At 43.9% G+C, this 26,842-nt stretch overlaps 2 protein-coding genes across 8 annotated transcripts in view; one reads left to right on the top strand and one right to left on the bottom strand.

The window, feature by feature from the left end:
• Window positions 1-15,016, top strand: part of LOC102156144 (beta-1,3-galactosyl-O-glycosyl-glycoprotein beta-1,6-N-acetylglucosaminyltransferase 7) — a 28,409-nt gene extending 13,393 nt beyond the window's left edge. Inside the window, exons 1-5 of one of the 5 annotated variants that reach the window (XR_005378013.1) lie at window positions 957-1,407; window positions 7,079-8,107; window positions 9,240-9,335; window positions 12,441-12,969; window positions 13,531-15,016. Coding sequence is in view for 3 of the 5 variants with exons in the window: in XM_038572648.1 (XP_038428576.1) it covers window positions 7,138-8,107; window positions 9,240-9,335; window positions 12,441-12,664 (1,290 nt within the window). In the remaining 2 variants the exon portion in view is untranslated. Of the gene's footprint in view, window positions 1-956; window positions 1,408-7,078; window positions 8,108-9,239; window positions 9,336-12,440 lie in introns of those variants that run through there. The other 4 variants (XR_005378014.1, XM_038572649.1, XM_038572647.1 and 1 more) reach the window with 4 other exon arrangements.
• RTF2 (replication termination factor 2) overlaps window positions 1-26,842 on the bottom strand; it is a 40,860-nt gene that overhangs the window by 8,900 nt on the left and 5,118 nt on the right. For all 3 annotated transcript variants that reach the window (XM_038572650.1, XM_038572651.1, XM_038572652.1), the window contains exons 3-5: window positions 26,002-26,095; window positions 23,676-23,815; window positions 19,559-19,637 (exon numbers count right to left, since the gene is read on the bottom strand). In XM_038572650.1, coding sequence (XP_038428578.1) covers window positions 19,559-19,637; window positions 23,676-23,815; window positions 26,002-26,095 — 313 coding nt within the window. The remainder of the gene's footprint in view (window positions 1-19,558; window positions 19,638-23,675; window positions 23,816-26,001; window positions 26,096-26,842) is intronic.

Below are 26,842 nucleotides of genomic sequence, written 5' to 3'. Positions count from 1 at the left end.
ACCAATCCTTATCCCCTAGGGACAGGCCACTACAAAGGGCCCAGGTCACGAGTACCCACAGGATGACTTTTCCAACAAGCATTCAAGGTACAGGGGGCACACACCGCAGCAAGACTTCACCAGCAGCCTTGCCATATGTGAAAGGACCTTTCCTTTCCTGATTCTTGTTCAGGCATCCAAAGATCTCCAAACACATCCGAGATCTCACTACTGAAAGGCGGCACAAATCTTTTTTATAAAAAGCATACCTGCCACACACAGCCATGCTGCAACTCCATGAGCCTAAAGACACTAGACTTTATCTGCTCAATGAAGAAATCTTTCTATGGCAACAGAAATCTGTTCCACAGAAGAGCAACAGATGCTTCGAGTCACCTGCGGGCAGGTGAAGTGAACCTGTACTCCTCTGACTAAAAGTCAAGCTCCAGTGCCTGGATCCATCCATGCAAGAGGATAAGCCTCCACCGTGTGTAACTCTAGTCTCTTGGCTCCACTACTCTTAGCAGAGCTGTTTGTGGGAAACCTAAAGACATAGCAAGTGAGGGAAGCTTTTAAACTAGAGGAGGGAAAGAAGGGGAGAGTACAGGCATCCAGCAGCGGAGAGCAACAAAGGGAAGAGTCACTGACGGTGGAGCAGAGGGGCCACCTCAGCCACGTGCCGCGGCACAGCCCCGCCCCTGGGAGCCGCAGAGGACTGAGCAGGGCACGGCTCACCTGCGTCCCTGAACTCAGGCCCTCTGGAGAGCCGTGCTGAGACGCTTGCATTGTTCCGAATGCTATTTAGGAAGCAAACAAGATTTTTTTTTTTAAGATTTTATTTATTTATTCATGAGAGACACTGAGAGAGGCAGAGACACAGGCCGAGGGAGAAGCAGGCTCCATGCAGGGAGCCTGACGCGGGACTTGATCCCGGGACCCCAGGATCACACCCTGGGCCGAAGGCAGGCGCCAAACCGCTGAGCCACCCAGGGATCCCCGCAAACAAGATTTTTAAAGGACTTTTATTATTTATTCTTCTGATGAAAACTGGCCTCCAATTTTTAAAAACATTTATAGAATTTGCCCTGCAACTGCTAGGGCTTCATCCAGCTTTCAGAACACCAGAGCACTCTGCTGCCCTTCATCTGGGCTGAGTGATTACGGCTGCTGTCTCGTCGTGTTTTGTGAAGCAGTGATCCGGTCGTTGAGAAATACTCAGAGAAGAAGCGACTATTTTTCAATCTGCAGGTTGCAACCAACAAGAATAAAATCCTCCAGGGATGAAAGGGTAACAAAACCTGCCAAGCAACTCCGTTCATGTGATTTGAGCGGAAGCCATGGGAAGAGAACCACCCATGGGAGAGAAAAACTGGGCTGGGACGGACACGGCCAGCATTCCAGCCCTTGGAATATGAGGAACGGCTTTTGGTAAGTGCTTCACTAAATATGCCCAGATCATGAATGCCAGAGGCTGAGCAGGTTACAATTATTAAAAATTTTTTTTGCCTCCTTTATAGTTTTAAAACATAAATAGTGGAAGATCAGTAATATTTTAAAATGCATATGTAGCAGGCATCTTTTTCTCTCAAAAACAGCCCTTGGTCTTCGTTTCAGCCAAAGAAAATAAAAGTGGAATATTTTCAAGTTGGAGATTAGATTTTTAAATTTAAAATGCCACCAGCTGCTCCTTCCTCATACCGCAGATAATAACCAAGTCAGCCTCAAGGCCATGTTCAAGGCCTCACTTTGTGCCAATCATGCTATTTTTGTTGTGGTGATTTTGGGTAGGATATCATAAAAAGTTTTCCTCTTTGTATTGAAATGGCTGAAACCGTATACATGCTGTGACTAAGACATCTATTTTGCTGGATAGTTGAACAGTGTTTGAATTCAAAATCAGTCTCACGTTGTAAACTAAAAGAGTTCAAGAAAACCAAATGATTTAATTTGTGGATACTGGGCATCATTCTGAGCCCAGAGACCATAAAATAACAGGCACCAAATTTTCATTGCTGTGGCTTAAGTGGCTTTTTTAGGATAAACCTACTATAAATAGAGAGCATCGACATTCATGGTCTTGGGGTCAATGCTAAGCACCCCAATCCTGCTAAAGCTGAGTACGTCCCCCAGCCAGGCTCAGTAGGAAACTCACATCCATCCACCTGCTCCGGAACTCCTATCCCGGTGTTCCTATGGGGCAGGTCCTATCGTACATTCCATCTTAAGTCCAGAAAATGGAGACTCAATGATTTAATCTTGGCAAGCTAATGTTAATGCTCTAAAACAGTAATATTCTAAAACATACAGGAAACTATTTTAAGTTCATCTTTAAAGAGGCCCACTCATTATCTGTTAACTCACAGAAATTACCCTTGTAAAAAAAAAAAGTATAAAAGATTTAGCAAAAAGAGTTAGCTTCTACAGGATGTTGTCAACTCCCCTGAAAAGTCTTTATAATTAAATCCTATCCTAACAAATTCAAAATGACTGCTCTTAAAGAAAGTGTTCTCGTGGTAATACACGATATCAACCCACGCCGCTAACTTTTGTTTCTGGCTGTTAAGGCTTGCCATGGGGTGGTGAAGGGGGGGCACTGTGGCTGGCTAAAGAAGAAAAGAAAAAGAAAAATATACTCACTTGGTCTAATAATTAGGGGAGTAATATGTTTTGAAACAACTCCTTGACAGTATTATATGCTTGGGCAAAAACATAAAAAGCAAAACTAGGGATCCCTGGGTGGCGCAGCGGTTTGGCGCCTGCCTTTGGCCCAGGGCGTGATCCTGGAGACCCGGGATCGAATCCCACATCGGGCTCCTGGTGCATGGATCCTGCTTCTCCCTCTGCCTGTGTCTCCGCCTCTCTCTCTCTGCCTCTCTCTCTCTATCATAAATAAATAAAAATTAAAAAAAAAAAAGCAAAACTAGTCCATTTTGAGAACTATTACCTGAAAATCATTTCTCCTATTATATAGATTCTAACACTATAAATAGGGAAAAACTATTTTTTAAAAGATTTTATTTATTTATTCATGAAAGACACAGAGAGAGAGAGGCAGAGACACAGGCAGAGGGAGAAGCAGGCTCCATGCAGGGAGCCCAATGCAGGACTCGATCCCAGAACCCTGGGATCACACCTTGAGCCAAAGGCAGACGTTCAACTGCTGAGCTCCCCAGGTGTCCCAGGGAAAAACTTTAAACCCCATCCTTAACCATAGCTTTGGTAATTATTTTTACTGAAAGAGACTCTCCACTATCTGTTGGGTGTCAAATGTCTTCAGTCAACTAAACATATGATCTTCAAAACATTACTCATGGTCTATTTAATTCTATTTGCTATTTGATTCTATTGCACCCTGAACATACTCACTGATTCTGCCTCCCAAAGGCTGTGGTGATGGAGGGACTAACAGATTATTAGGGTATGTAAGGCCCAGGAAAGGTAACTTCAGTAACTGACAGTACATGAAAAGAGAATGTTCTCACACACAAAATAACAGTTTCAGGAGCCATGTGTGACTCCAGTAAGGTGAGGAAAGAACATACTGGAATAGTAAAAATGGGCCTGATCTGGACAATCTTCATATTATCTGCTCCATAAAACACAAGGATAACTGCTACTCTTTCTAAAGTCTTTTTCTTTTTCTTTCTTTTCTTTTTTCTTTTTTCTTTTTTTTTTTTTTAAGATTTATGTATTAGAGAAAGGGAGGGAGAGATAGTGCGAGCAGAGGGAGAGGGAGAAGGGGAGGGAGAGAGAAGGAGACAGCAGGGAGCCTGACCTTGCACTGGATCCTAGGACCCTGAGATCATGACCTGAGCTGAAGGCAGATGCTTAAACAGCTAAGCCCACCCAGGCGCCCCTTTCTAAAGCCTTCAAAATAAATATTTTAAATATAGTTTTTTGTGGGAGAAAAAAAGGGTCCAGAAGTCAGTAAGACTGTACTTTTTAATGAGCTGTGTATTATCCCCACACTTGAAAAACACCACTTACATGTCTCAGAAATTAGTTCAGTGATAGAAAAGTTGCATGTTTAATAATTACATTTTCATTATGGCAACAAAAGTCGAGTTTACATGATAGACAAACCCACAAGTCACCAAGAATCAAGGCTAGCCAATATTTGCAAACTGAAAATGGTGCCCACCCCCTGCTGAAAGATGACCTGGCCAGCCCCGAAGGGGGGAGGCCCGTGGGGATTTCCACGCTGCCCACTAGGTGTCGTATTAAAGCCACAGCAAGAACCGCGACAGTGGCGAGGCCTCGGGAGGCCGCACTTAGGAGGCAGGGCTGCCTGCCTTAAAGGGCCTGTGCTGAAGCAATGACAACAAAGCTTCACTGCTGCTGACCCTGGTCCCCACGGCCGGTGGCATTCTAGGGCACACCTACTTCTCAATCACAGAGGGAACCTGAGCTGGAAGGAAGGTTTAACTGGGCAGCGCTTCATTGACAGAATTGGGAGGCCGAGTGGCGGCAGATGAACACAGCCAAGCTCTTCTGTCTCTACAGAAGGGAGAGAAAACACTTAGCCCAGGTATTACCCTAAAGGATAGCGGATTACACATGGGACTTGTCCTCATTTAATTATTACAAACTACTGAAAAGATCCAATTCCCTGTGGTGGAGCCACAGTTTACACGGGGTGTGATTTGTCAGTGAAGTGGGGCTAGCAAAATTTCTGTGATGAGACCACAATGTTTTACTTTGACCACAAGCCTAGAAACAAAACCAAACAAGCCAAAGCTATAGTACAAGAGAAAATGCAACAAACTATGGCACATGGGTGCCCTTGAATTAAAGTTTGTAAAAGTAGTTAAAAGCTTTATTTTAATTTCAAGAAGGAATTTTCTTCCTGCTAAATTTCTAGGTTTTATTTTACATACCAGATATGAAATGTGTTCATTACGTGAGTTTTTGCATTTGTAAAAAGTATTACATAATTTCTAAAAATGTCTTTAAAATTATGCCCTAATGTTTCATGTTTGGGGCTATCTATAAACATTTACTGAACTGGCCTAAAACACTGTAACTTGGTCTATGTGGGCAGTAGCTGCTTTTTATGTTTGAAGCAGGGTGGGTAAAACAAAACCATACAAGGAAAATAAATACTTTTTTTAAACTCACAGCCCACAGTCAGCATTTAGAACTTTCACTGGCTCACAGTTTAAGAACACAAGGATAACTCAAAAGGCTGCCTGGTCAATGCTTCATCTAAATGCCATTTATAATAATGTAGGAGGCCAAGGGACTAGTGTCAAATCTGAGACAGAACATTGCTCAAAAGCAAATGGGATTTTTAAATAGGCAATGGTAAAGCTTTTTATGGAAATTGTAATTACTAACAACACAGACAGTTTACCTGCTCATTCTTCTTCCTAAATTTCAAAGATGATGATGCCTTTCATGCATTAATAATTAATTAATTAAAATGCCTTTGGTCACCACCTTTACTCCTGCTAAGCCATTTATGCATTTCTGCAGGGCTCCAGAAAGGCAACTCAATTATTATCAAATAATATTAGATAAAGATATCTTGTTTTTAATCACTGAAGCCTTCTCTAAACATAATCAACTCATGTCAACAAGACAAATTCTATGATCATAATATTTCTGATTTGTTGCTTCTTTTACTGGAAAAGAGTTATATAACATGATACAGAGAGACAGCACAAAATGAACTCTGAATAACGCGGAACAGAAAAGTATTTCTGTCCAAAATAAATATTTGAGATTTTTTTGCCTGTCAAGATTACAGCAGTAAACACATGCAAATATGCTCAACATCATTAAGGAAATGCAAAGTGAAATGCAAAGTAAAATGCAAAGTAAAACCAAAATGAACCATCACCAGTCACCTATCAGAATGGTTAAAATAATGAATCTGACCACACCAAGTGCTGGGGAGGATATAAAGTGACTAGAACTCTGCTACACTGCTGCTGGGAATGTAAAATGGTACACCCACTTTGGGAAATAGCTGGCAGTTACACTGCTATGTATTTACCCCCAGGCAAACAAAAACAACAGTCCTGTTAACATCACCCTGGAAACCTGCTGATTTAACATTCCAGAAGTTTTCACTAAGTGTTTTTTTTTTTAAACTGCTATTGCTCCTAATTTAGAACTGTGTTTAAAAGGATGAGAATTATACTTTCACTAATTGCCCCTACTGTGCCAAAAGCAAGTCTTAGGTAGGCAACATTTATGATTATGAACTTTTTAGTCATCAGGATTTTCTAGGATGTCAGTGAATGTAAGGAGATCTCCAGCATCACAAGTTTTGCAAACGGCTACTCAGTGCAATGTGTAGCCTGAGTCCATCCAGGACAGCTGTGCCCAATTCTGATATCACATTATTGGTCAATAAGTACCGGAAAATAAACCACAGACCCACAGCATATCTTACACTTTTGTAAACATGTTTCGTGGATAACTTTTCAGTTTTCCCAAAGGCTGATCTATATTTCAATAGTTTGAATACATCAGTGTTAATTCTGAGTTGCTGGAGGTCACCTAACAACTACTATGTTTTGGTGCTAAGGGCTATAGCTTTCAATAAAGCTACTGAAATACAAAAACAAAAACAAAGGGTCAAAGTCTTGTGCATGAATGCTTATAGCACCTAGTAATATCCTATAACTGGAAACAATTTCAATGCCCACAGCAGATGAACAGGTAAACTGTGGCTTGCCCACACGATGGAACCCTGCTCAGTTATAAAGAGGCAAGGACGGTGATGAATGCAATGATGTGGATGAAACCTCAAAATCTGTACCCTAAGTGAAACAAGCCAGGCAAAAACTACACAGTGTACAACTCCATTTATATAAAGTTAATGGAACATGCCAGTGAATCTACAATAACAGAATATCAGAAATAGCCCAGAGGGAGGGTGGAAGGAGGATGGAGTAAAAGGCATACAAGGAAACTTTCAAGGGTGAGGGGAATGCTTGTCCTGGTGACTGTGGCGATGGTTTCGCAGGCGTATATGCAAACAGGTACAGAAACACTGAGCATGTTATACACGTTATGCCCCTGCGCTTCAGTCGAGCTGTAGGTTGGGGAAGAGTTGCCACACCCTAAAGTCTACCTGTTGTTCTCTTAGGAAGCTGAAAGGAAAACATTTTAAACCATGGTGACAAGAAGGCCCTTGGAGCCCGAAACATGAGCCAGCTGCGAGCCACGAAGCCTGGGCTCCTCGTGTGTGCAGGCATTTGCATCTTTGTTTTTCTTTATTTAAGGAATCCAACTCCTGAGGAAGCAGAGGAGAAACCCACCTATCCAGCAGTAGTGGAATGTGGTTTTTATCCAGATGAACTGTGTTCAGCTTTACTTGAAGGGAAAGGGGCCGCCCTTCAAATCGCAAGATTTTGTAAAACCCCTCATGCTTCTCAAATACTTGCTCATTTACGCACACCAGGAAACTGTTCTAGGATTTCCCAGGACTTGCATTTCATAACCAGACCCTTGTCTGCAGAAGAGGGAAATTTCTCTTTGGCATATATTGTAACTATTCATAAGGAGCTGGCGATGTTTGTGCAACTTCTCAGAGCTATTTATGTGCCTCAAAATGTTTACTGTATTTATGTGGATGAAAAGGTCCCAAAGAAGTACACGACTGCTGTGCAAACCCTGGTTAACTGTTTTGGAAATATTTTTATTTCCTCAAAGAGAGCAAGAGTGGCTTACACTGGCTTTACAAGACTACAGGCAGATATTAATTGTATGAAAGATCTGGTCCATTCCAAATTTCAATGGCACTATGTCATTAACCTTTGTGGACAGGATTTTCCAATCAAAACCAACAAAGAAATCATACATTACATCAGAAGCAAATGGAATGATAAAAACATCACTCCTGGAGTAATCCAACCACCAAATGTGAAATACAAGACAAGTGAAAGTCATCCTGAATTCAGCTCTGAAGGAAATATGCACATATCTCCAAATTCAAAATTCAAAGACAAACCACCCCATAACTTAACAATTTATTTTGGAAGCGCCTACTATGTCCTAACAAGGAAGTTTGTAGACTTTGTACTGACTGACGCCCGCGCAAAAGACATGCTCCGGTGGTCCAAAGATGTGCAGAGCCCAGAGCGCCATTACTGGGTGACGCTGAACAGGCTGAGAGGTAAGGCCAACCCAGCAATATGGGGTCTGGTCAGAGTAGAGGCAGCAACAGCAGAAGTTTACTCTTGAGTGACAAGTCTTGCTATTTCACTATTTTACTATGGCTTGGCAAATAGCTCCACGTTGTACAGGATCTTTCACTTGAGGTTACAGAAGGGTCTTCAGTTTTAGGGGTCTGAGGTTTGCTGAGAGCGCACCACATTCCCAAACCAGCCCAGCTGCTTCTGTTTCCTCTCTGGAAAAAAATCATACCAGCATCTGGGCATAGATCTTCAGAAACTTCTTCATTCATTTAGTAAATACTACTGCATACCTACTAGAGCCAGACATTATGCTAGGGGCTCTTGAAGAATAGAATATATTGGGGCGTGTGGGTGGCTCAGTCAGTTAAGCGTCTGCCTTGGGCTCAGGTCATGATCCCAGCATCCTGGGATGGAGCCTCATGTCAGACTCTGCTCAGCAGGGAGCCTGCTTCTACCTCTCCAACAGCCTGAGGCTCCCCCTGCTTATGAGCCCTCTCAAATAAAACCTTTTAAAAAAGGAATAGAAAATATTAAAAGTAGTAATTTTCTGGGTGGCAGACAGGATACCTCTGGTTCTCTGAAGGGCAGAGGGAAATCTGATGTCCTTCAAGTGGAATTATTTTCTCTTTGTACAAAGCTGATCAGCTTCTATAGCGGGTGTGGCTTCAAGTTCAAACAGCTAAGCTAACTGGTCCAGATGACAGCGCAAACAATGAATCAAGCAGAACTCATGGTCTGGTTAGGATCTCACTATAATCTCTCATATCTATTAAAAATCCTATTTTCAAATCACCTCAGAGGGCTATCATGGAGAAAACACAATCCCAAGAAACCCAACATCATCATGCCAAGGACAGGCTGTTCAGTGAATTACTAGGAATGGAGAAAAGGAAGAAAGCGAAAGTGAAGCCCAACTCCAGAACAGAGGGCCAGCCCAGCACCCCCCACCCATCCCCAGAGCATTAACCCCTCATCAGATGATGACCCAACACTCCGAGTGAGGCCAGACTTTCCGTTTCCCCCCTCCCCCCACCTCTATCCCTGACAGTGGAGGAGGGGAGGGCTGAGGAGCTGTCTGTGTGCTGCAATGCTTGTTCTGTTTCCCCCCAGATGCCCCAGGAGCCACACCAGACTCCGGCTGGGAAGGAAATGTTCGAGCTGTTAAATGGAGAAACGAGGAGGGAAGTGTTCATGATGGGTGTAAAGGTAAAAACTGAACCAAACCAAAAGCAAGCCTTCCAATTTTATGAAAACTATACAACTGCTGCCAGGGTAACATGGGGAGACGCAGACGATCATTAGCAGAAGTAGCGATGTGATTAGTGACAGTCCAATTCCATTGGATCAATCTTTTTAGAACTTACTTAATTCTAACATCTAGACATTAAAGTGCACAAATTGATAAATTTTCACAAAGTGAACACAAAACCAGGCTGTAACTTTAAAGGTTTTAAGATAAAAATACACAAGCTAGCTGGCTTCCACGTGCTCCTAGAATTCAAACTCAAACATTTATTTAAAAAAGCTCCATGTAAAAAAAAAAAAAAGCTCCATGTCTCCCTAAGTCTCTACTGGAATAGACGAGTAATACGGGTGTATGCTCCAGAGCGGGTTTTTGAGTAGTTCTTGCTGAAGGAAGATCTTTTCGCTTTGCCCTCAGAAGACTCTCCCTGTGAACTGTGAATTATTTTGCCTCTGTGTCCGCTGTCTCAGAGGTTTTAGTTACCAGGACAATACAGAAAAGCAAGACTTGGGGTGGGGAGGGCAGTGCCTTCTCTGGTGAAAAGGCTGGAAAAGAACTGGCTGACTGCAGATTCTCAGGCACCACAGTCTAGGGGGAAAGGCCCAGGGAGTGGGAGCACTGGGCCTGGGCTCCCGCCAGGCTGTTCATGCCTCCTCTCTGGGCACCGGCTCCTCCCGCCCACCTGAAGCCCAGGATCTGATGGCTGTCTGAGAGGAGCAGATGGTCTTGGGGAGGAGATGGAGGCAAACGGTCACTGCGCCATGCACACAAGTCCGGTAGAGAGAGGTGCAAATGCTCTGGGAGCCCACATGGAAAGGAAGTCGAGGTGTCTGACCTTTATGGGGCTGCCAACTGTGGGGGACAGAGAAAGCAGGGAGAGCACAGCAGACGTGCGTGCAGGGGACTGGGGAACAACATCCTCTGTCTGAGCAGATCTGGCCCACCCTTCTGCCTGCTTGCAGCTTTCCAGCCACAGTGGGAGCTACTGTGAAAATAGAACCACCTAGTCTCATGGTACATTCGGGTGCGGTCCGCGGGGTTGAGTTACAGCAGACCAGATATGCAATCTCAGCTGGGTTCACCCCAGTTCTCAAGGTATTTATAAGACTGACCCAAAAGAGACAGGTTGTAAACAAGTGAAAAATGTAAAACCTAATATCAGAGTAATTCAAAGATGAGTAATTCCTGTTGTCATGTGCACAGCCACCCTCCTGACAGGTTATCAGGTCAGGAAGGGCTAGAATAATTTTCTAGTAATAAATACTTTCGCCAGGATTCAATTAGGGAGCTCTTCACACACAGAAAAAGGTGATAGCCAAACAGGAGGGTAAGCAGCAACCTTGGCCTTTCTTCAGAAAGCAGGTTCTTGCTGCCATGATGCACTGGGATTGACAAGACTGGGGAATAAATAAATGCTCGGGAAAGGCCAGGGGCCTGCAGGGTGGAGCTCAGATTCTTCCTGAAAACATGATTCACTCACAGAAGAAGTCATGTAGGGCTGCTGCTATCAATAATATCGATTTAGAATTTCATATAGTGACAACCTGGGTATTTGAGCGTCTGCCAAAAAGCCTAATTACTGTGGATCTTATCAACAATCATCACTGCCCCAAAGTAAACACTTCTGAAAGTTCTTGCTGTTGCTCACTTCGGTATGCACACCGTTGGCCAGCAGAGCGGTGATGTGGCCATGGATGGCCAGCATTCCGCCGGCCCCCGCCACAGGCCAAGCCCTGGCAGGGACTGTGCTAGACCCTGCCCCCTCCCAGAGCCCGGCTCTGGGCCTGCAGTCAGGCCTCACAATGACTCTGGGTTATTAACTATCATAAGCACACTGTACAGATGGGGAACCCTAGGCCTGGAGGAGCGAGTCACCCCCGATGTCCCAGGCAGCGGCACAGGATGTGGGTCTCGAGCCAGGTGCCGCTGCCTGGTGCCCCTCCACTGGATGAGCTGATACAAAGAGTGCCTGTCACCCTGCTGTTATCAGCAACAGCCTACTCCTGGTCACCAAACAGCATGAACCCAGCTCTGAGGACTTTCCCCTGGCTTGGGTTCCCTTTCCCTTCCAGCTCTAACTTGTGTGTATATAAAGGACAGGATTATCCAGGCACAGTCGAGGGACTCTTTTTCACTCTGTCCGAAGTTCTTCACACTGCTTGTCTTCATACTCCGACTTTCCAACTGGTGAAATGCAATTCTACTGAGACTCTGTGACGCTGTACCAAGGATGCCTCTCAGTGAGAAAGATCTGAGTCCTGAAAACAGGGCCATCGGCAGAGCGTTCTCTGCGCGCCAGCTGCTTGGCTCCTTACGGGATGAACACCTGCTCCCAAGGGGAAGGTTCTCCCCACCTTCTCCTGCTCACAAACACCACTCAGTGATCCTGTGCACACAGTTCCTCCCGTCCTGTGGTATTTCCCTCCGGCAGGTTTTAGGAGAAGGAGGGCTGTATGGGCGTGGAGAGAGGAGCAGGGCCCACCTGGACAGACCCCTCCCTCACACAAACTGAGTGCCCGCTCCTCTGTGAACCACAGTGGCGGCGGGGCCACGTCACGCTGCCGGGGAGGGCCTGTGAGTGCACGGAACAGGCTGCTGGGAGGTCAGCACAGGATTCGAACCACCATTTCAGTTCTCCCTCCTAGTTACATCACACACTCACCCTGCCGGAGCAGAAATGGACTGCAGCAACGACCTGTTAGCACCTATGCAATTCTTGCGCACCCCCCACAACTGAGGTTGTTCGTGAAGGCTGATAGAGAATTCAGAGCTGACCAGGCAAACGAGAGACAAGCACTACTATGCCTCCCTTGCGTGTTCATGATTCACAACCATTCCACCGCATTCCCTTAAAGTAGCACCCATTGCACACAGCACGCCTGTCCCCCATTTAGATTCTAAATCCCACACAGAAGCTCCCATCAGGGCCATCCGGGAAATCGTGTCCCGTCTAAGGTCCTGTGAGGCAGGGGCCCGACGGCTGATCCGGGAGAAGCGTCCCTCTCTGTGTGTGAATGTAAACTGACGGAGGACACAAAGGCAGCTAAGTTCTCATGCTTCTTTTGCAGGTCGCTATGTCCATGACAGCTGCGTGTACGGACCAGGAGACCTGCCGTGGATAGTTCGGTCCCCTTCCTTGTTCGCCTACGCGTTGGACTCGACGGACCCCCTGGTGGTGACGTGCCTGGAGCGGTGGCACCGGCTGCGGGCGCTGCGCGGGGCGGAGGCTGCAGTGGAGCCGCACTGGCATTTCCCACGGCAGCGCCACCTCAACGGGAGACTGGGCCGCTGAGCGGGAGCTGCACGCTGCCTGCCCCCCTGGGGCCATCGCCTGTGCCCCAGACTTGTAATGAGAGAACTTTCAACCAAAGAGACAATGAGAGACGACTCCTTGATACAAGCTAGTCGTGAGATGAATTTACAAACACACTGCTGACGAGCGTAGGCCACTTTTCTAGCTTTGAGGAAGAAATCACGAGGAAAAGGAGCTCAAGGAACTGCTGGGGGCATGTGGATCCGCCAGCCGGAGGGCTGACTGTTTCCATAAACGGCAGCAAATCAAAATCTCCAAACACTTAGACGCTGGCCCAAGTTCGAGTTAAGAACACATCTTGTTTTGAACATACAATTGCATATGAGATTCTAATAAAGAGCAAACTCCCCCTGAAAACTAACCTTTGCTTATCTAAAACAGCCTCTTTGGCTGTGAACCACAGAACTCTGTTCTGGTAATCCTAGGAAAACACAGAAGAGTCTGCTTCCTTTGGGTAAAATGAAACTAACCAGAATCCAAACACACTTTCTTAAAACGGTTGCTGTGAATTCCCGTAGTCTCGGGGTGCTAACAGCACCGTCTGCCCTGATGGCTACAAGCTCCACCGGGCTGTCCCACACCGACCATGACCACAGGGCGGCTTCGGGGCATTTGAAATGCAGACAGTGTGACAGATTAAGTGAATTTTATTCTTTATTTAAAGAAAATTTTAATGAACTGAAATTGAAATAGTCACATGTGGCTGGTGGTTACCATACTGAACAGCACTGGCCAAAGGCAGGAATGATCTTAACCCTCTCCACTCATAGATTCAAGTCTCTCAACAGTCCATGACCTTTTCATTGTTCTGAGAACTTTCTCTCTATTCTCTTTCTCCAAAACAGTTCATGGCACCATATGAGACTGAACATGTATAAAACTATGAAGTGGCACAACACGGGAGAACTAAAGGAGAAACGGGAAGCACAGGAAATAAATATATAATTCAGGAGCAGAGTCTAAAGCCTTAATAAACTGAAGCTTTGCGAGGAAATGAAATCAAATCCACTAAGTCAATGCAATAGCCCTTGGAAAGCAAAAAGCGAAATAGAAGGAAAAAAGGCTTTGAAAGCACATCCCACAAATCAAATGTAACTAACCAAAGAACATTAAAATGTCCGTTTCAACAAGCATTTTTTTCATCCAGGCACCTCGATCCAAGGAAAGCACACACTGAAAATGTTAAAACTGTCAAAGGTGAGAACCCAGGACCTCTACAATCGCACAGCTCTGCTTTTCAACACACTCTTATAGGCAAACACAGTGCTCATGGATGGTGCCAGCTGGCTGGTCTGAAGGCTCAAATTCACCATGACTGTGTCCCTTATATTTTAACAACTCACTAGCAAGTTAAGTGCAAAACCCATTTAAAAAAAAAAAAAAAAGTTTACATCTTTTCAAGTTACTTGAAACACAAGCTTGCGTTCATTTTGTTTCAATGTCAATTCACAGTATAATCACATTATTATGAAAGGGTCTACTCTGGATACCTACTTGCCAGATTTGCCGTATTTTGCCATATGAAGTACTTAGAATAACATCTGACTTGTCTCACAGATGAGGAAACCAAGGCTCAGGGCAACAATGGAACTTTCCGGGACCACACAGCTAAGCAGGTGGAGCTGGGACTTGGACCCAAGCCGGGAGTCTGGCCCCAGAGCCCATGCCTTTACCACACCACCTCACCTCATACAAAGAAAGATGAACTTTGAGAGCTGCCCTCAAAGGGATCACACATAACAGAAGAAGATATTTCAACAAGTCATTTCAGTAACAGATAAAGTACTAATACCCATACACCTTACTCACTGACTACAAAGCCTAAATAAATGAAGCCAGTGGCAAGTCAAATGCTACAGGTCACACCTCTAACATCTAGAATAGGGGTTCTTATACTTTACAGTGCATGCAAATCCCAGGTGAGGGGGAGATCTCATTAAAATGCAGATTTTGATTCCAGATCTGGGAAGGGACCTGGGAGTCTCCATTTCTTAAAAAGAAAAAAAAAAACCTCCCAGGTGATGCCAATATTGCAGGACCATGGATCATGCTTTGAGTAACAAGCACATCAATTATTCAGCAAACTATAATTACTCCAATGTGTTTCTCTTTATTCCAAGGAGGAAGAACACAGTGAGGAATACAATTAATTTTTTGGCTAGTGACTTGTTTAGAGTGAAAACAAACCAACCAACCTGGCAACTACATCTCTTTCTAGAAATCAAGTGTGCCCAGAGTGATCTGAAGCCCTGAGTCTCTTCTAGTGAACTGAAAAACCAAATGTGTATAAAGCTACAGACTGAAGAATAAAGAAAACGTATATCCTAAATATTCATGAGGTTCCTGAGTCATTCTTATGACACTGGTTTCTCTAAATTTCAGACATTATTTGAAAAAATGAAAATATTTGTTTTTAGACTTAGACGCTGTGGCTTCATCTCACTTTACTGACCGTTCCCTGATGTGCTGCACATCACTCTTCCTTTTGGCAGTTTTGGCAGAAACAGCTGGGGTTCACTTCTTCCCTGACAACCAGCTCTACTACCTTTCCTAGGTATCCCTGTAGTTCAGTGTGGCCACATGACTGAGTGATGGATGTCGGAACTGCACCACTCCCCGGCCTGGGCCCCTATACTGTATGGTCTCCTCTGTTCCCATCAGTCAGCTGAGTGCACAATACTCCACACCACAGGGGAGGTCTGAGCCAGAAGAGAGCAGGAGCCTGAGTCCTTGAGTTTCCCTTGGCAGAGAGCTGCCCAACCAGAACTTTCATGGAATTAGGTGAAAATGTGAAAGCTGTGGGTCACAGCAATTAGCCAACCTTGGTTGATACACTTAGCATTTCTACACTTCAGAGACTTTAAATTAGAAGCAGGAGTTTGATATCTGATAGCAGCATACAAATTTGTCATTTATGATTTTAAAATGTCATGGTTTGGAACCTGGATCAAAAAGGAAAATGTCTAAGAATTTACTATAATCCTTCATTTTACATATTAGAATCCGAAACCCAGAGAAGTAATATTCCCAAGCCAGTGCTGGAGTGTGACCCAGCGTTGATACATACCAGGCTATCAAGCGTTGGTTATATGGCTGAATGGCTCCCACTCAAGTGGGCTCCTGACTGTCCCACGCTCTATGATTTTCTAAATTGCACAGTGTTCTACACTGAACGTATCCCCCCACAAAAAGTTGAAGCGCTAGCCCTCACTATGTCAGAATGAGGCCACCTTCAGAAGTCAGGTCGCTGTAGATGTAGTTAAGATGCTGTTACTGGGGTGGGCCCTGATCCAATATGACTGGTGTGTCCTTATAAAAAGGGGACATTGGGACACAGAGACAGACTCCACAGAGAGAAAATCATATGAGGACATGCAGGAAGAAAGTGGCCATCTCACAGCCCTTAGAAGGAACCAATCCTGCCAACACTGTGATTTCAGACTCTGTGCCTCAGGAATGTGAGTAAATTTGTGTTGAGTTACCTGGTTTGTGGTGCCTTGTTATGGCAGCCAGTATTAGCAAACTAATATGGGGGAGAATTCTATGTGGCTCTGCAGGGACAATTTTTATGTGAATCCTGTAGTTAAAAGTGTTCATTATCTTGCTCTTCTGGCAACAGATTCATTGTTCAGAAAATTCTCTCCTGAGGTATCCCTGGAGTGTAGCCGGTGTCCTGTCTTGACTGGCAGTGGCTTCGACAGCCACCTTCATGAGACAGGAGGAGCCAACACTCCTAGTTCTCACCTGCCCTGCATTTCCCTTGTGCAACCCTGGTACCCTCAGTTCCCCTTTCCTTCCTACTTCCTTTCCCTTGAAGCGCCCAACGTGCTGATCTTCAAAAGTTTACCAGTGTCTGATGAAACTTCTCAGGTAACCAAGAAATGTTTCAGACTTCCCTTGCAATGTTGTATTTCAGTGACATAAAATCAACTTCTCTGTGAAGCTCTGTGCAGACAGTCCTGTTTTGCTGTAGGTTTGTCAACACGGTCATTCATATGGATGTGCGAGGTCAGCCTACGCAAAGGACGGCTTCGTGCCATCTAAGGGACGGTGACCATTATGGGGCAAAGAAAATAACATCTGATTGCTCTGGATCCGGCAGTTCCCCAAACTCAGCTGCCCACTGGCATCACTCTGGGAGCCCTTAAGTTAAATCACAAAGCCATGGGGCTTTACCTCAACTGTAAAGACTCAGATTTGGTGGGTCTGAAATGGGGAACTTACACTACTGTTGTGAATAGCCTGGTTTTGGTACCACTGATTTAGGGTATTGGGCTTCTATCATAAATTTCAGCTTAATTTCCCACCTTCTCGTATTTCTGTTCTTTCAAGCAGACTTCGAGAATGTACCTGTGAATGTGTCTAACATGTAAACACACCCTCCATACTATGTGGGAAAACACACACACCCTCTTGAATCCAATGTATAGAAAGTTCCCTTCCTGCCTGAAGGAGCCCCAGGCCAGCCGAGCACTGGATCCCATAGTGCTTCTCCCACAGGAACCCTGCGCTCACCTGCTGCCAAATTCCTCCTCTTGTTTGGCCGTCACCCTCTGTGCATCCTGCACAGGCCTACACATTTATGTTCCCACAGGTGTCAACGGCTCTACACTGCATACCCACCTGGACCTACCCCTTGGGCTGGCCCTCGAAGTTTCCAACGTCCAGTCTGCTCACTTCTCAGGCCTCTCTCTCTCTGCTCACACACCCCGCCCTGCCCATGTGAGCACTACCTCTGGCACTGCACCTCCGTCTCCATGGGCTGCCTGGGCCGCCTTCTCCTTCCGAGGTGGCAGCTGCTGCTCCTCCTCCTCCTGTTCCGCTCCCACCTGCTACCTGTCTTGTACCTTCATGCTTCCCTGCTGATGCACTATCAGTGTCTTGTATTTCTGTAAATGTGCCCATTGGTTCTAATTTTACTTACTTTTACTTTAAATGTTAGCTTTGTATCCCTGCCATAAATACAAAACAGCACCCCTTGCCATAAAGCAAGCACAGAGTGCAGAACACAAAACAAGTCTCACCAGAACTGCCTGCCAGAGCTCTGAGTGTAGTGTCCTCTCTCTCGGGGGGCCTGGCATGTGTTGGAGTGAAATGAAATAAAACCTATTCAGAGCCTTTCTCCTCAAGGCAAGCAGGCATCTGAAGGAGCCCAAAATGGGAGTCCCCATGTTGCTGTGTGTCTCGCAGACCCGTCTGGGGTCCTGTCTGTGCACTGCCTCACACCAGCACTCATACCACTGGTGGTCACATCCGAACCTCTGGGAAAGTCTGACCAATGAGAACCATGCTCTGCCTTGAAGGCTTAGAATGAACATCTCCTCCTTCATAAAGCCACTGCTCACCAGCACAGTCAAAACAAAGTTCTCAGGCCCCTGAATTTAAACAATATCTTTGTCATCCACATGGTAGCTGGCCTCAAAAAAAAAAAACGATTTTTCATATAACTTAGGATTCCTGTAGGACTATAGTCTCTCGTTGAGTGCAGGGACTATGTCAACTCTTTGCCCTCGGAGTACCTGCCACTTCACCTTTAATACAGAAGATGTAATAAACAGTGGTGAATAAATAAATGACATAAGTCAGTTTCTGAATGCATTCCGTGAATTTCTTTTCTTTTATAAAAGCTCAATGAGACATGCCAAATTCTGTGATGGCTTTATTCACAATCACCCCAAAATGGAAACAACTCCATGCCTCTCAGCGACTTCCTCACCAACAATTACTTTTGGCTTGTCTTTGCATCCCAAATAAATGGAAACGCTCTGGTGTCATCCTCTGCATCTGGTTTCTTTTATAGAGGGACCATTTTCAAACTAAAGTACATCGAGTCCACTTTAAAGCTGCCCTCTTGCCTTCCTTCCCACTGTTCTTAGAATAAAATCCATAAGCCCCAATGTGGCCTGCTGGGCCCTGTATGAAGTGACCCCTACCTAACCTGTCTTTCCTACTTCTCCCTCCACTGGCCACTCCTCCACCACACTTTCTGTTCCTTACACTAGCCAAGTCCTCTGTTACTTCAAAGCTTTTGCTCCTCCTTTGCACCCTTCAGGTCAGCTCAAACCTCTGGAGGTGCCTTTGCCAACCACCACTATGGCAGCCTTTCTCCCTAAGGGACATCACCGTGTGTCTCCTTCCTAGCATTTGTCACAACTGCAGCTGCCTTGCTCTGCTATCTGAGTGCCACTCTCTCCAACTAGACTGTGGGTTCCATGAAAGCAAGAGCTCTATCAATCTTATCCCTTAGGCCATCCCACCATATGCTGCTTAGGACAGAGGCTGGCCCCGTCCTAAGCAGGGGGAAGCAGAAGGAATAGGGGAAACCCCTTACTTTTCTCTTAATTTTGCTGTGAAAACTACTCTAAAAAATAAAGTCTTACAGAAAATAAAAAAGGAAAAAAAAAAAAAAAAAAAAACAACCGACCCAGTCCAGTGGGGAAATCATCACATAACTAGCAATTACACTCTGATGAGATCAGTTCGATAACAAGGTACCCAGGGAATGGGGAAGGAGGCTTGGCAGCAGGGGTTTACAGAGGAAGCAACTGCTCTGGAACTAAGGTTTACGGGGGACATGACTTCCGGGCCGGCAGGTTAGGGCTGAGGGAACAAAGGCACAGAAGAGGGGTCAGGGCGTGGCCCGAGCTTGGCCTGTGCGGGACAGGCCGCCAGGGACAGGTCACAGAAGGCAGTGTGAATCTACATCCAGCAAGCTTGAGCCACGGAAGGGTTTTAAGCAGAGAAACAACTAATGAGATCTGTGTTTCAGAAAGAATTGAAGGATGTTGAAATATCACATGAAGGGAGGGACCCTAAACCACCTGATTTCCTCAGCTACTAAGACGGAAAAAATGATATATGTCAACAACTCACTGTGTGACAAACTTCTGCTTTTATCTCTTTCAAGGCTCGCTCAGAAAACACACAACCACAGCACCGCAGGAAGCAAAACCTGGAGAAATAATCCAAAATGGAGGATGACTTAAATAATTTAAAAATGATCACCCAGACTATCAGTTAACATTTGTCCAGTTTGTACAAAGGCCAAGAAGTACAAAGAAAAAAATGGTCACATCTGATTTAAAGGAAAAAAATTAACACGTCCCATATATATCTATATGCTACTTTATATATATACACACATATATAAAAACCAGAAATATAGGCCACAGTCCTATTCCTGCTCCCCTGTAATAATCCTTTAGAATAAAGTCCCTTCTACAAAAAATAAATTAAAAAAGCCCTACAAACATAAAAAGTCAAAAGACGGGGGCAGCCCGGATGGCTCAGCGGTTTAGTGCCAACTTCAGTCCAGGGTGTAATCCTGGAGACCCGGGATCGAGTCATGTGTCAGGCTCCCTGGGTGGAGCCTGCTCCTCCCTCTGCCTGTGTCTGTGCCTCCCCCCGCCCCCCCCCCCCCCCCCCCCCCCCCGTCTCTCATGAATAAATAAATAAAATCTTAAAAAAAAAAGTCAAAAGACAGAATAGGACCTCTGGGAGAAAATATCTTAAATATATAAGAGATTCAGTGTTTATGAATATAGAAAAAGGTCTCAAAAAAGCAAAAATAAGCAATATATTAGAAAAATGGGCATAGGCATTCACACAGGAGAAAGATAAATGGCCAAAACCTATAAAAGATGCTTAACCTCAACTGTTAATTAAAGAAACTCACTGCAAAACAACGATGTGCCATGTTTTACATAGCCAGCAGTAGTGAGAGAGACTAAAGGTATCCAGTATCCAGCTGGAAAAGGAGGAAACAGGCGAGTCTTGGTGGCAGACACCGCATGGTGTGTCTCAGTGGGACAATTTGCAGTATCAAGGAAAGAATCACTTTTTTGACCATCTCTTAAAGGTTGCAAGATATGTATGTTTCCATGACTGTGGGAAGAACGCTGTTTATTTGTATTTCTAATGGCAGAGGTACAGGGAAGTGCAGAGTATGCGTGTTGGTATTGGGCAGGTCTGTAGGGGGCATTAAACTCCAAACAACTAAGTCCACTGCCACTGGAGGCAGGAACTGCGGGAAAGGGGCAAAAATCACGTGCACATCTAACTTTATATATTCCTCTAAAAATGCCACAACAGAAATTCTCACCAATTCTCTAGGGATTGTAGTGGATACAGATTGCCATAACAAAGACCCAATTTTTTTTTTTTTTTCAAAGACCCAATTAATAACACTTACTACATTCATTTACTGTTGCTTAGGACCCCCCCAAAAAAATCCTATTTTATGGATGATTATTAGTAATTTAGAAAATGATATTTTTTTAAAAAATATTTTATTTGAGAGAGAGAGAGAGCGAGCGAGCACGAGCAGGGTGAGGGGCAGAGGGAGAAGGAGGTTCCCTGGTGAGCAGGAAGCAGGATGCAGGACTCAATCCCAGAACCCTGGTATCATGACCTTAACCAACTGAGCCACCCAGGTACCTCGAAAATTATTTCTCTTTAAATAAAGGCTCAATGTTTTCATTACACTAGTCATTCATTTCCATTTTTCTCTGTATTTAAATATTCATTGTGTAAACTATAATAGCGACACCTGGGTGGCTCAGTGGTTGGGAGTCTGCCTTGGGCTCGGGGCGTGATTGAGTCCCCTACATGGAGCCTGCTTCTCCCTCTGCCTGTGCCTCTGCCTCTCTCTCTCTCTATGTCTCTCATGGATAAATATATAAAATCTTTTTTTTAAAAAAAAACTTTAATAAATGTATGAAGTAACCTTCAAATCAATTTTGCAGTGTGGAGGCCCTATTAATAGCAGGAGGGCAGAGCCAAAACAGGCAAAGCTCATTTAATGGGGAGGAGAGAAGAGAGGAGAATAACCAGTGAATAAAAGGGAAAAACTAGAGAAGCCACAATTGGAGCAACAGGCTGTGTACAAGGAACCCCTCCTCAAGACCCCAGATTGAGTCTGTTTCTAAGTTCCTCTTTTGGGGTGAACCATAGTTTTCTTAAAAAGAAGTGGGATGCCAGACACAAAAGGTCAAATACTGAGTGATTCTACACATTGGAAATCTCCAGAACAGGCAAATCCATGAAGCCAGCAGACTGGTGGTAGCCAGGGGCTGGGGGTGGAGGTATGTGGAGGACTGCTCCGTGGCTAGGGACTTTTCCTTTGAGGTGAGGACAATGGAGAAAATGGAACCAGACAGAGGTGCGGGCTGCCTAGCACTGTGGTTGTACCAAACACCTCTGATGTGTGCACCTTAAAATGGTCATTTTTTTAAAAAAGATTTTATTTAATCATGAAAGACAGAGAGAGAGAGAGAGAGAGAGAGAGAGGGGCAGAGGCAGAGGGAGAAGCAGGCTCGATGCAGGGAGCCCGACGTGGGACTCGATCCCGGGACTCCAGGATCAGGCCCCGGGCTGAAGGCAGGCTAAACTGCTGAGCCGCCCGGGCTGCCCAAAATGGTCATTTTCATGTTACAACTTTCACCTCGAAATGGTGCATGCATACACCACATACAGAACCACACACAAAAGTGGGACAAAGCTAGGTACATTAGTCTGCTTCCCCAGAACTTCAGCTTTTTAATTAATTACTTTTTCTTTCAGCTTTATTTAGGTACAACTGACCAACACAAATTGCATATATTTAGAGCGTACAACTTGATGATTTGATATATATACACGCTGTGAAACGATCGTCACTGTCAAGCCAATTAACATATCCACCACCTCAGAGAGTTACCACTAAATGGGAAACTTTGAGAGGCTTAAATGATTTAAAGTCAAATGGTCTGAAGAATGTAACCTTTACATGCTCCTTGGGGCTAAAATTTTACTTCTCTCCAAGGCCACAAAGCCACAGGCTATTCTGTTCCAGAGCATGCTGGTTACACTCTCGGGCAGTTTGCCACGCACAGCATACACATGTCCATTAAGTGGATATGCATAAATGTGCCAGAATGCTCCAGAGTCAATGTGGCTGTTTATAACTCAATGAAAGTTTTTACTTACTTGAGATACTCCCTGTCTCACCCCCACCCGTTTCCTGAATGAAAACAGTAAAACAAAGTACTACTTTCCAACAAGTAATATGTTAGATGGAAGATTCCATGAGATGGTAGGTGGGACCACCAGTTACTAAAGGTATTTCTAAATGGTGGGAAAAGAGTTGGAAGCTTTGACTTACTGACACATCCTATAAAAAGGCACCTGATAACCCATTCAATATTCATATTTTTTAAGGCAGAAACATACGGGTTGCTTACATTTGCTATAGAACTCTTGACCTTATGATTACTGGTACCCTAGTTAGAGGATCTGGTCGCTACAACTTCAAAGCAAGTTACCTTTATCAGCTGGGTTTTAGCTGACTGAGCGACCACATGCTCAGGGATATTGTTTTCCACAATTAGAAAGAAACGGGGGGTAGCCCAGGTGGCTCAGTGGTTTAGGCACCATTTGTTCTCTGCTTTGCTTCCCATAGGGAAAGACCAAGTAATCCTATTCAAGTCTTGTTTTTTTTTTTTTTTTAAAAAAAAAGATTTTATTTATTTATGCCTGTAAGACAACTCCCATTTCTTTTCTTTTTTTTTTTGAAAGATTTATTTATTTATTAACACAGAGACACAGAGAGAGAGAGGCAGAGACACAGGCAGAGGGAGAAGCAGGCTCCATGCAGGGAGCCCGACGTGGGACTCGATCCCGGGTCCCCAGGATCACGCCCTGGGCTGAAGGTGGTGCTAAACCACTGAGCCACCTGGGCTGCCCCATTCAAGTCTTGTTAAGTGTCACACTGGAAATTTTTTAAAATCCCTCTTTACTTCAGGTGCTCCTATTCTCAAGAACAGAAAGCACAGACACCAAAGCTGGGTGGACTTGGATGCCACCTTATAGACATCCAGCACTTCTGCCCTAGGCACGACCCAAAACAAACCAGACTTTAATGAAGACTGTGTGATCATAAAGCTACAGGACAAAACAGCACCAGTATTCTCTAACCAGACCACACACCGTCTGCCCCATGTCCGTTACTGACCTGTGCCGGCCATTCATCTCTAAGCCCACGACGGGGCAGATGAAACGTGCCCGCTGGAGGTCATCATGTTTGTCACCTTTTGTGTTTCCTCTGTCTCCTTCCCAGGCAGGATTATCAGAAAGTCTTAGTTCTGTCACATTCTGTGAAAAACCATCAATATATTAAGAATTCATCTGATTAAGGGATTATTCTTAGCTTCAATAGCCACCTAAATTAACCACCTAAATTATTCCAGTTCAGAATTTCACATCCAAACCTGATCTTCCTAGCTACTTCCTTTGACCACCAATTGTAACATGGATGAAAAACTTAAACCATAAATTGTGATAAAAAACAGGACTTTTAAAATTCACTGGCTGGCAAGTGATTAATTTCCACTTTGCCAATATTTTGCTATTTAAAAAAGTAACTTTTTTTTGGTTTCTGTTTTATTTTTTTAAGATTTAATTTATTTATTCATGAGAGACACAGAGGGAGAGAAGCAGAGACACAGGCAGAGGGAGAAGCAGGCTCCATGCAAGGAGTCTGATGTGGGACTTGATCCTAGAAATCCAGATCAGGCCCTGAGCCAAAGGAAGATGTTCAACTGCTGAGCCACCCAGGCATCCCTAAAAAAGTAACTTTGGACATGAAAAATAACTCCACTAACAGAACATTTTGTATTCGTTTTATCCAGAAAGGAACACTTCCTTTCCCTGTGAATGAATCCTCACTAAGGCTGCTCCATATTACTGCTACCCTCGTTTATTTAATAGTTGGACAGACAGTAAAATCTATGAGGCCAACAGTCTAATGAGCCCAAGGCAGAACATTAGCCAGAGAATACTTCCATATTCCAAGATCTGGCTATTCAGGTTCTCAAAAACTCACCTTCACAAGGAGTGATCTAATGGCTCCACTTTAGCATTTGAACACTTCTTGACATTTAATTGTACCATTTTGTTTTCAGCACCCCAGAGAGCAGCAGAGTGCCTCGAAAGGAAAGCCACCCTGGTACGGTCAACTTCCTGGTTGACAGCTAGCCGCCAAGTGTCTCATCAAATTCTCCACTCAAGAGTATTTGTGGGCTATTAATTGACGGTAATGATCATTTTGCTAGTAGCATTGTTTTATTTGAATTCTCTGCTTAAAAGTTCTGATTTCGGGGACGCCTGGGTGGCCCTTTGGCTCAGGGCGTGATCCCGGGATCCCAGTCCCGCATCAGACTCCTTGCATGGAGCCTGCTTCTCTTCCCTCTGCCTGTGTCTCTGCTTCTCTCTCTCTCTCTCTGTGTCTCCCATGAATAAACAAATAATATCTTAAAAAAAAAAGTTCTGATTTCTTGAAGTTTTTTTTTGCATTAAAAGTTCAATCATATACCTTGAATATTATTTTCAATATAGAATTGCATAAATTAATTTCAATGATAATCACTTTTTTGAAATAAAATAATTATGCTACCATGGTTGTTTTAAGAATGAATTCTCAAAAAAAAAAAAAAAAAAGAATGAATTCTCTTCCCAAGATAAAGGGTGACAAAAACCAGGATGGTTACTTCTGAAGCACTATTTTAGCTACATTTCAGAATTACTAATTTGCCTGAAATTAACATATTTTGCATCCTGTAATCAATCCAAGAATTCAAACAAAAAGCCTAATAGAATAAAAAATTTACAAAGAAAGAAAAGAAAAAAAATCCAAAGCCTTATATAGGGAGCTAGGAATTCTGGTTCTGGTTTAGGTGCCTGATTAACTGTGTAGCCTCAAAAAGTCATGGAGAGTGAGCATTCTCACCTGTGAGATGAAGTGTTTGATAAGCTTGATGGTCCTCAAATTCTCTATCATTTTTCTGATTTTTCTCCCATTGACCAGATTTGCAAGATTTTGTCCTCTCAACCAACCTCTTTTAGTGAAAAATTTGTTTTTCCATTTTTATAAAAGAATTTTAACTGCCAATCAGAATGTCTAATTAGTTGGAGATACCACACAGATTTAACAAGTGATCTCCCTATAAAAACGGTAATTCTTTAGGTATATTCCAAATCAGAAATTCAAGTCGCTGAGTTTTAACTACAAAAAAAGTTCCCAAATATTTATTCATCATATTAAGAGTTTTCGAACCTCTTTTGCACATATTAAATTATAACAGATGTTTAAGGCAGAAGGACAGGTGTGGGAACTTCTGGCTTGAGCTTTACATGACCTGCCCCAAATCACACTTATTATTAGGCGGCTGGGTAGAAATGGAATTCCAAATTTCTGAGTTCAGTCTATAAAGTACATGAATTCTATAAAGTAAACACTAACCACTGAGATCCTTGGAGAACTTCAGAATCACTGGTCTTACCTTAATGCTTTTAATGTGGGATGCGGCCTTCCCAAGAGCCTTTTCAGAAGATTTGTCCAATAGAAACTCAATGACAGCATCTTTGTTATAAAGTCTGCAACAATAAGGATTAGTCAAAACATTCTGGCAACATTCTGTGAAAAACCATCAATATATTAAGGAGTTCTTAATATACTAAGAACCTTAATTTATTCTTACTCCACACAAAGGAGTAAGAATAAATTCACTACAATCCAAAGCAATTTACATTTGATAACAGAAATGCCCTGCATTATTAAAAAAGTAAATTAAATCCTGCCTCAACTATTTCCAGAGCATACAAAGAAAGAATCTAGTTTTGTTTTGTTTTTTTAAAGACTTTATTTAGGGGGATCCCCGGGTGGCGCGGCGGTTTAGCGCCTGCCTTTGACCCAGGGCGCGATCCTGGAGACCCGGGATCGAATCCCACATCGGGCTCCCGGTGCATGGAGCCTGCTTCTCCCTCTGCCTGTGTCTCTGCCTCTCTCTCTCTCTCTCTCTCTGACTATCATAAATAAATAAAAATTAAAAAAAAAAATAAATAAAGATTTTATTTAGGGATGCCCGGGTGGCTTAGCAGTTGAGCGTCTGCCTTTGACTCAGGGTGTGATCCCAGAGTCCAGGGATCAAGTCCCACATCGGGCTCCCCACATGGAGCCTGCTTCTCCCTCTGCCTATGTCTCTGACTCTCTCTCTCTGTACCTGTCATGAATAAATAAAATCTTAAAAAAAAAAAAAAAGATTTTATTTATTTGACAGAAAGAAAGAGTGCAAGCAGGGGGATCAGCAGAGGGAGAGGGAGAAGCAAATTCTCCGCTGAGCA

Source organism: Canis lupus, chromosome 24 (assembly GCF_011100685.1).
Source record: "Canis lupus familiaris isolate Mischka breed German Shepherd chromosome 24, alternate assembly UU_Cfam_GSD_1.0, whole genome shotgun sequence".
NCBI classification, from domain to species: domain Eukaryota; kingdom Metazoa; phylum Chordata; class Mammalia; order Carnivora; family Canidae; genus Canis; species Canis lupus.
The sequence above is the reverse complement of the archived record's forward strand: the minus strand, read 5'-3'. Positions and strand labels throughout refer to the sequence as shown.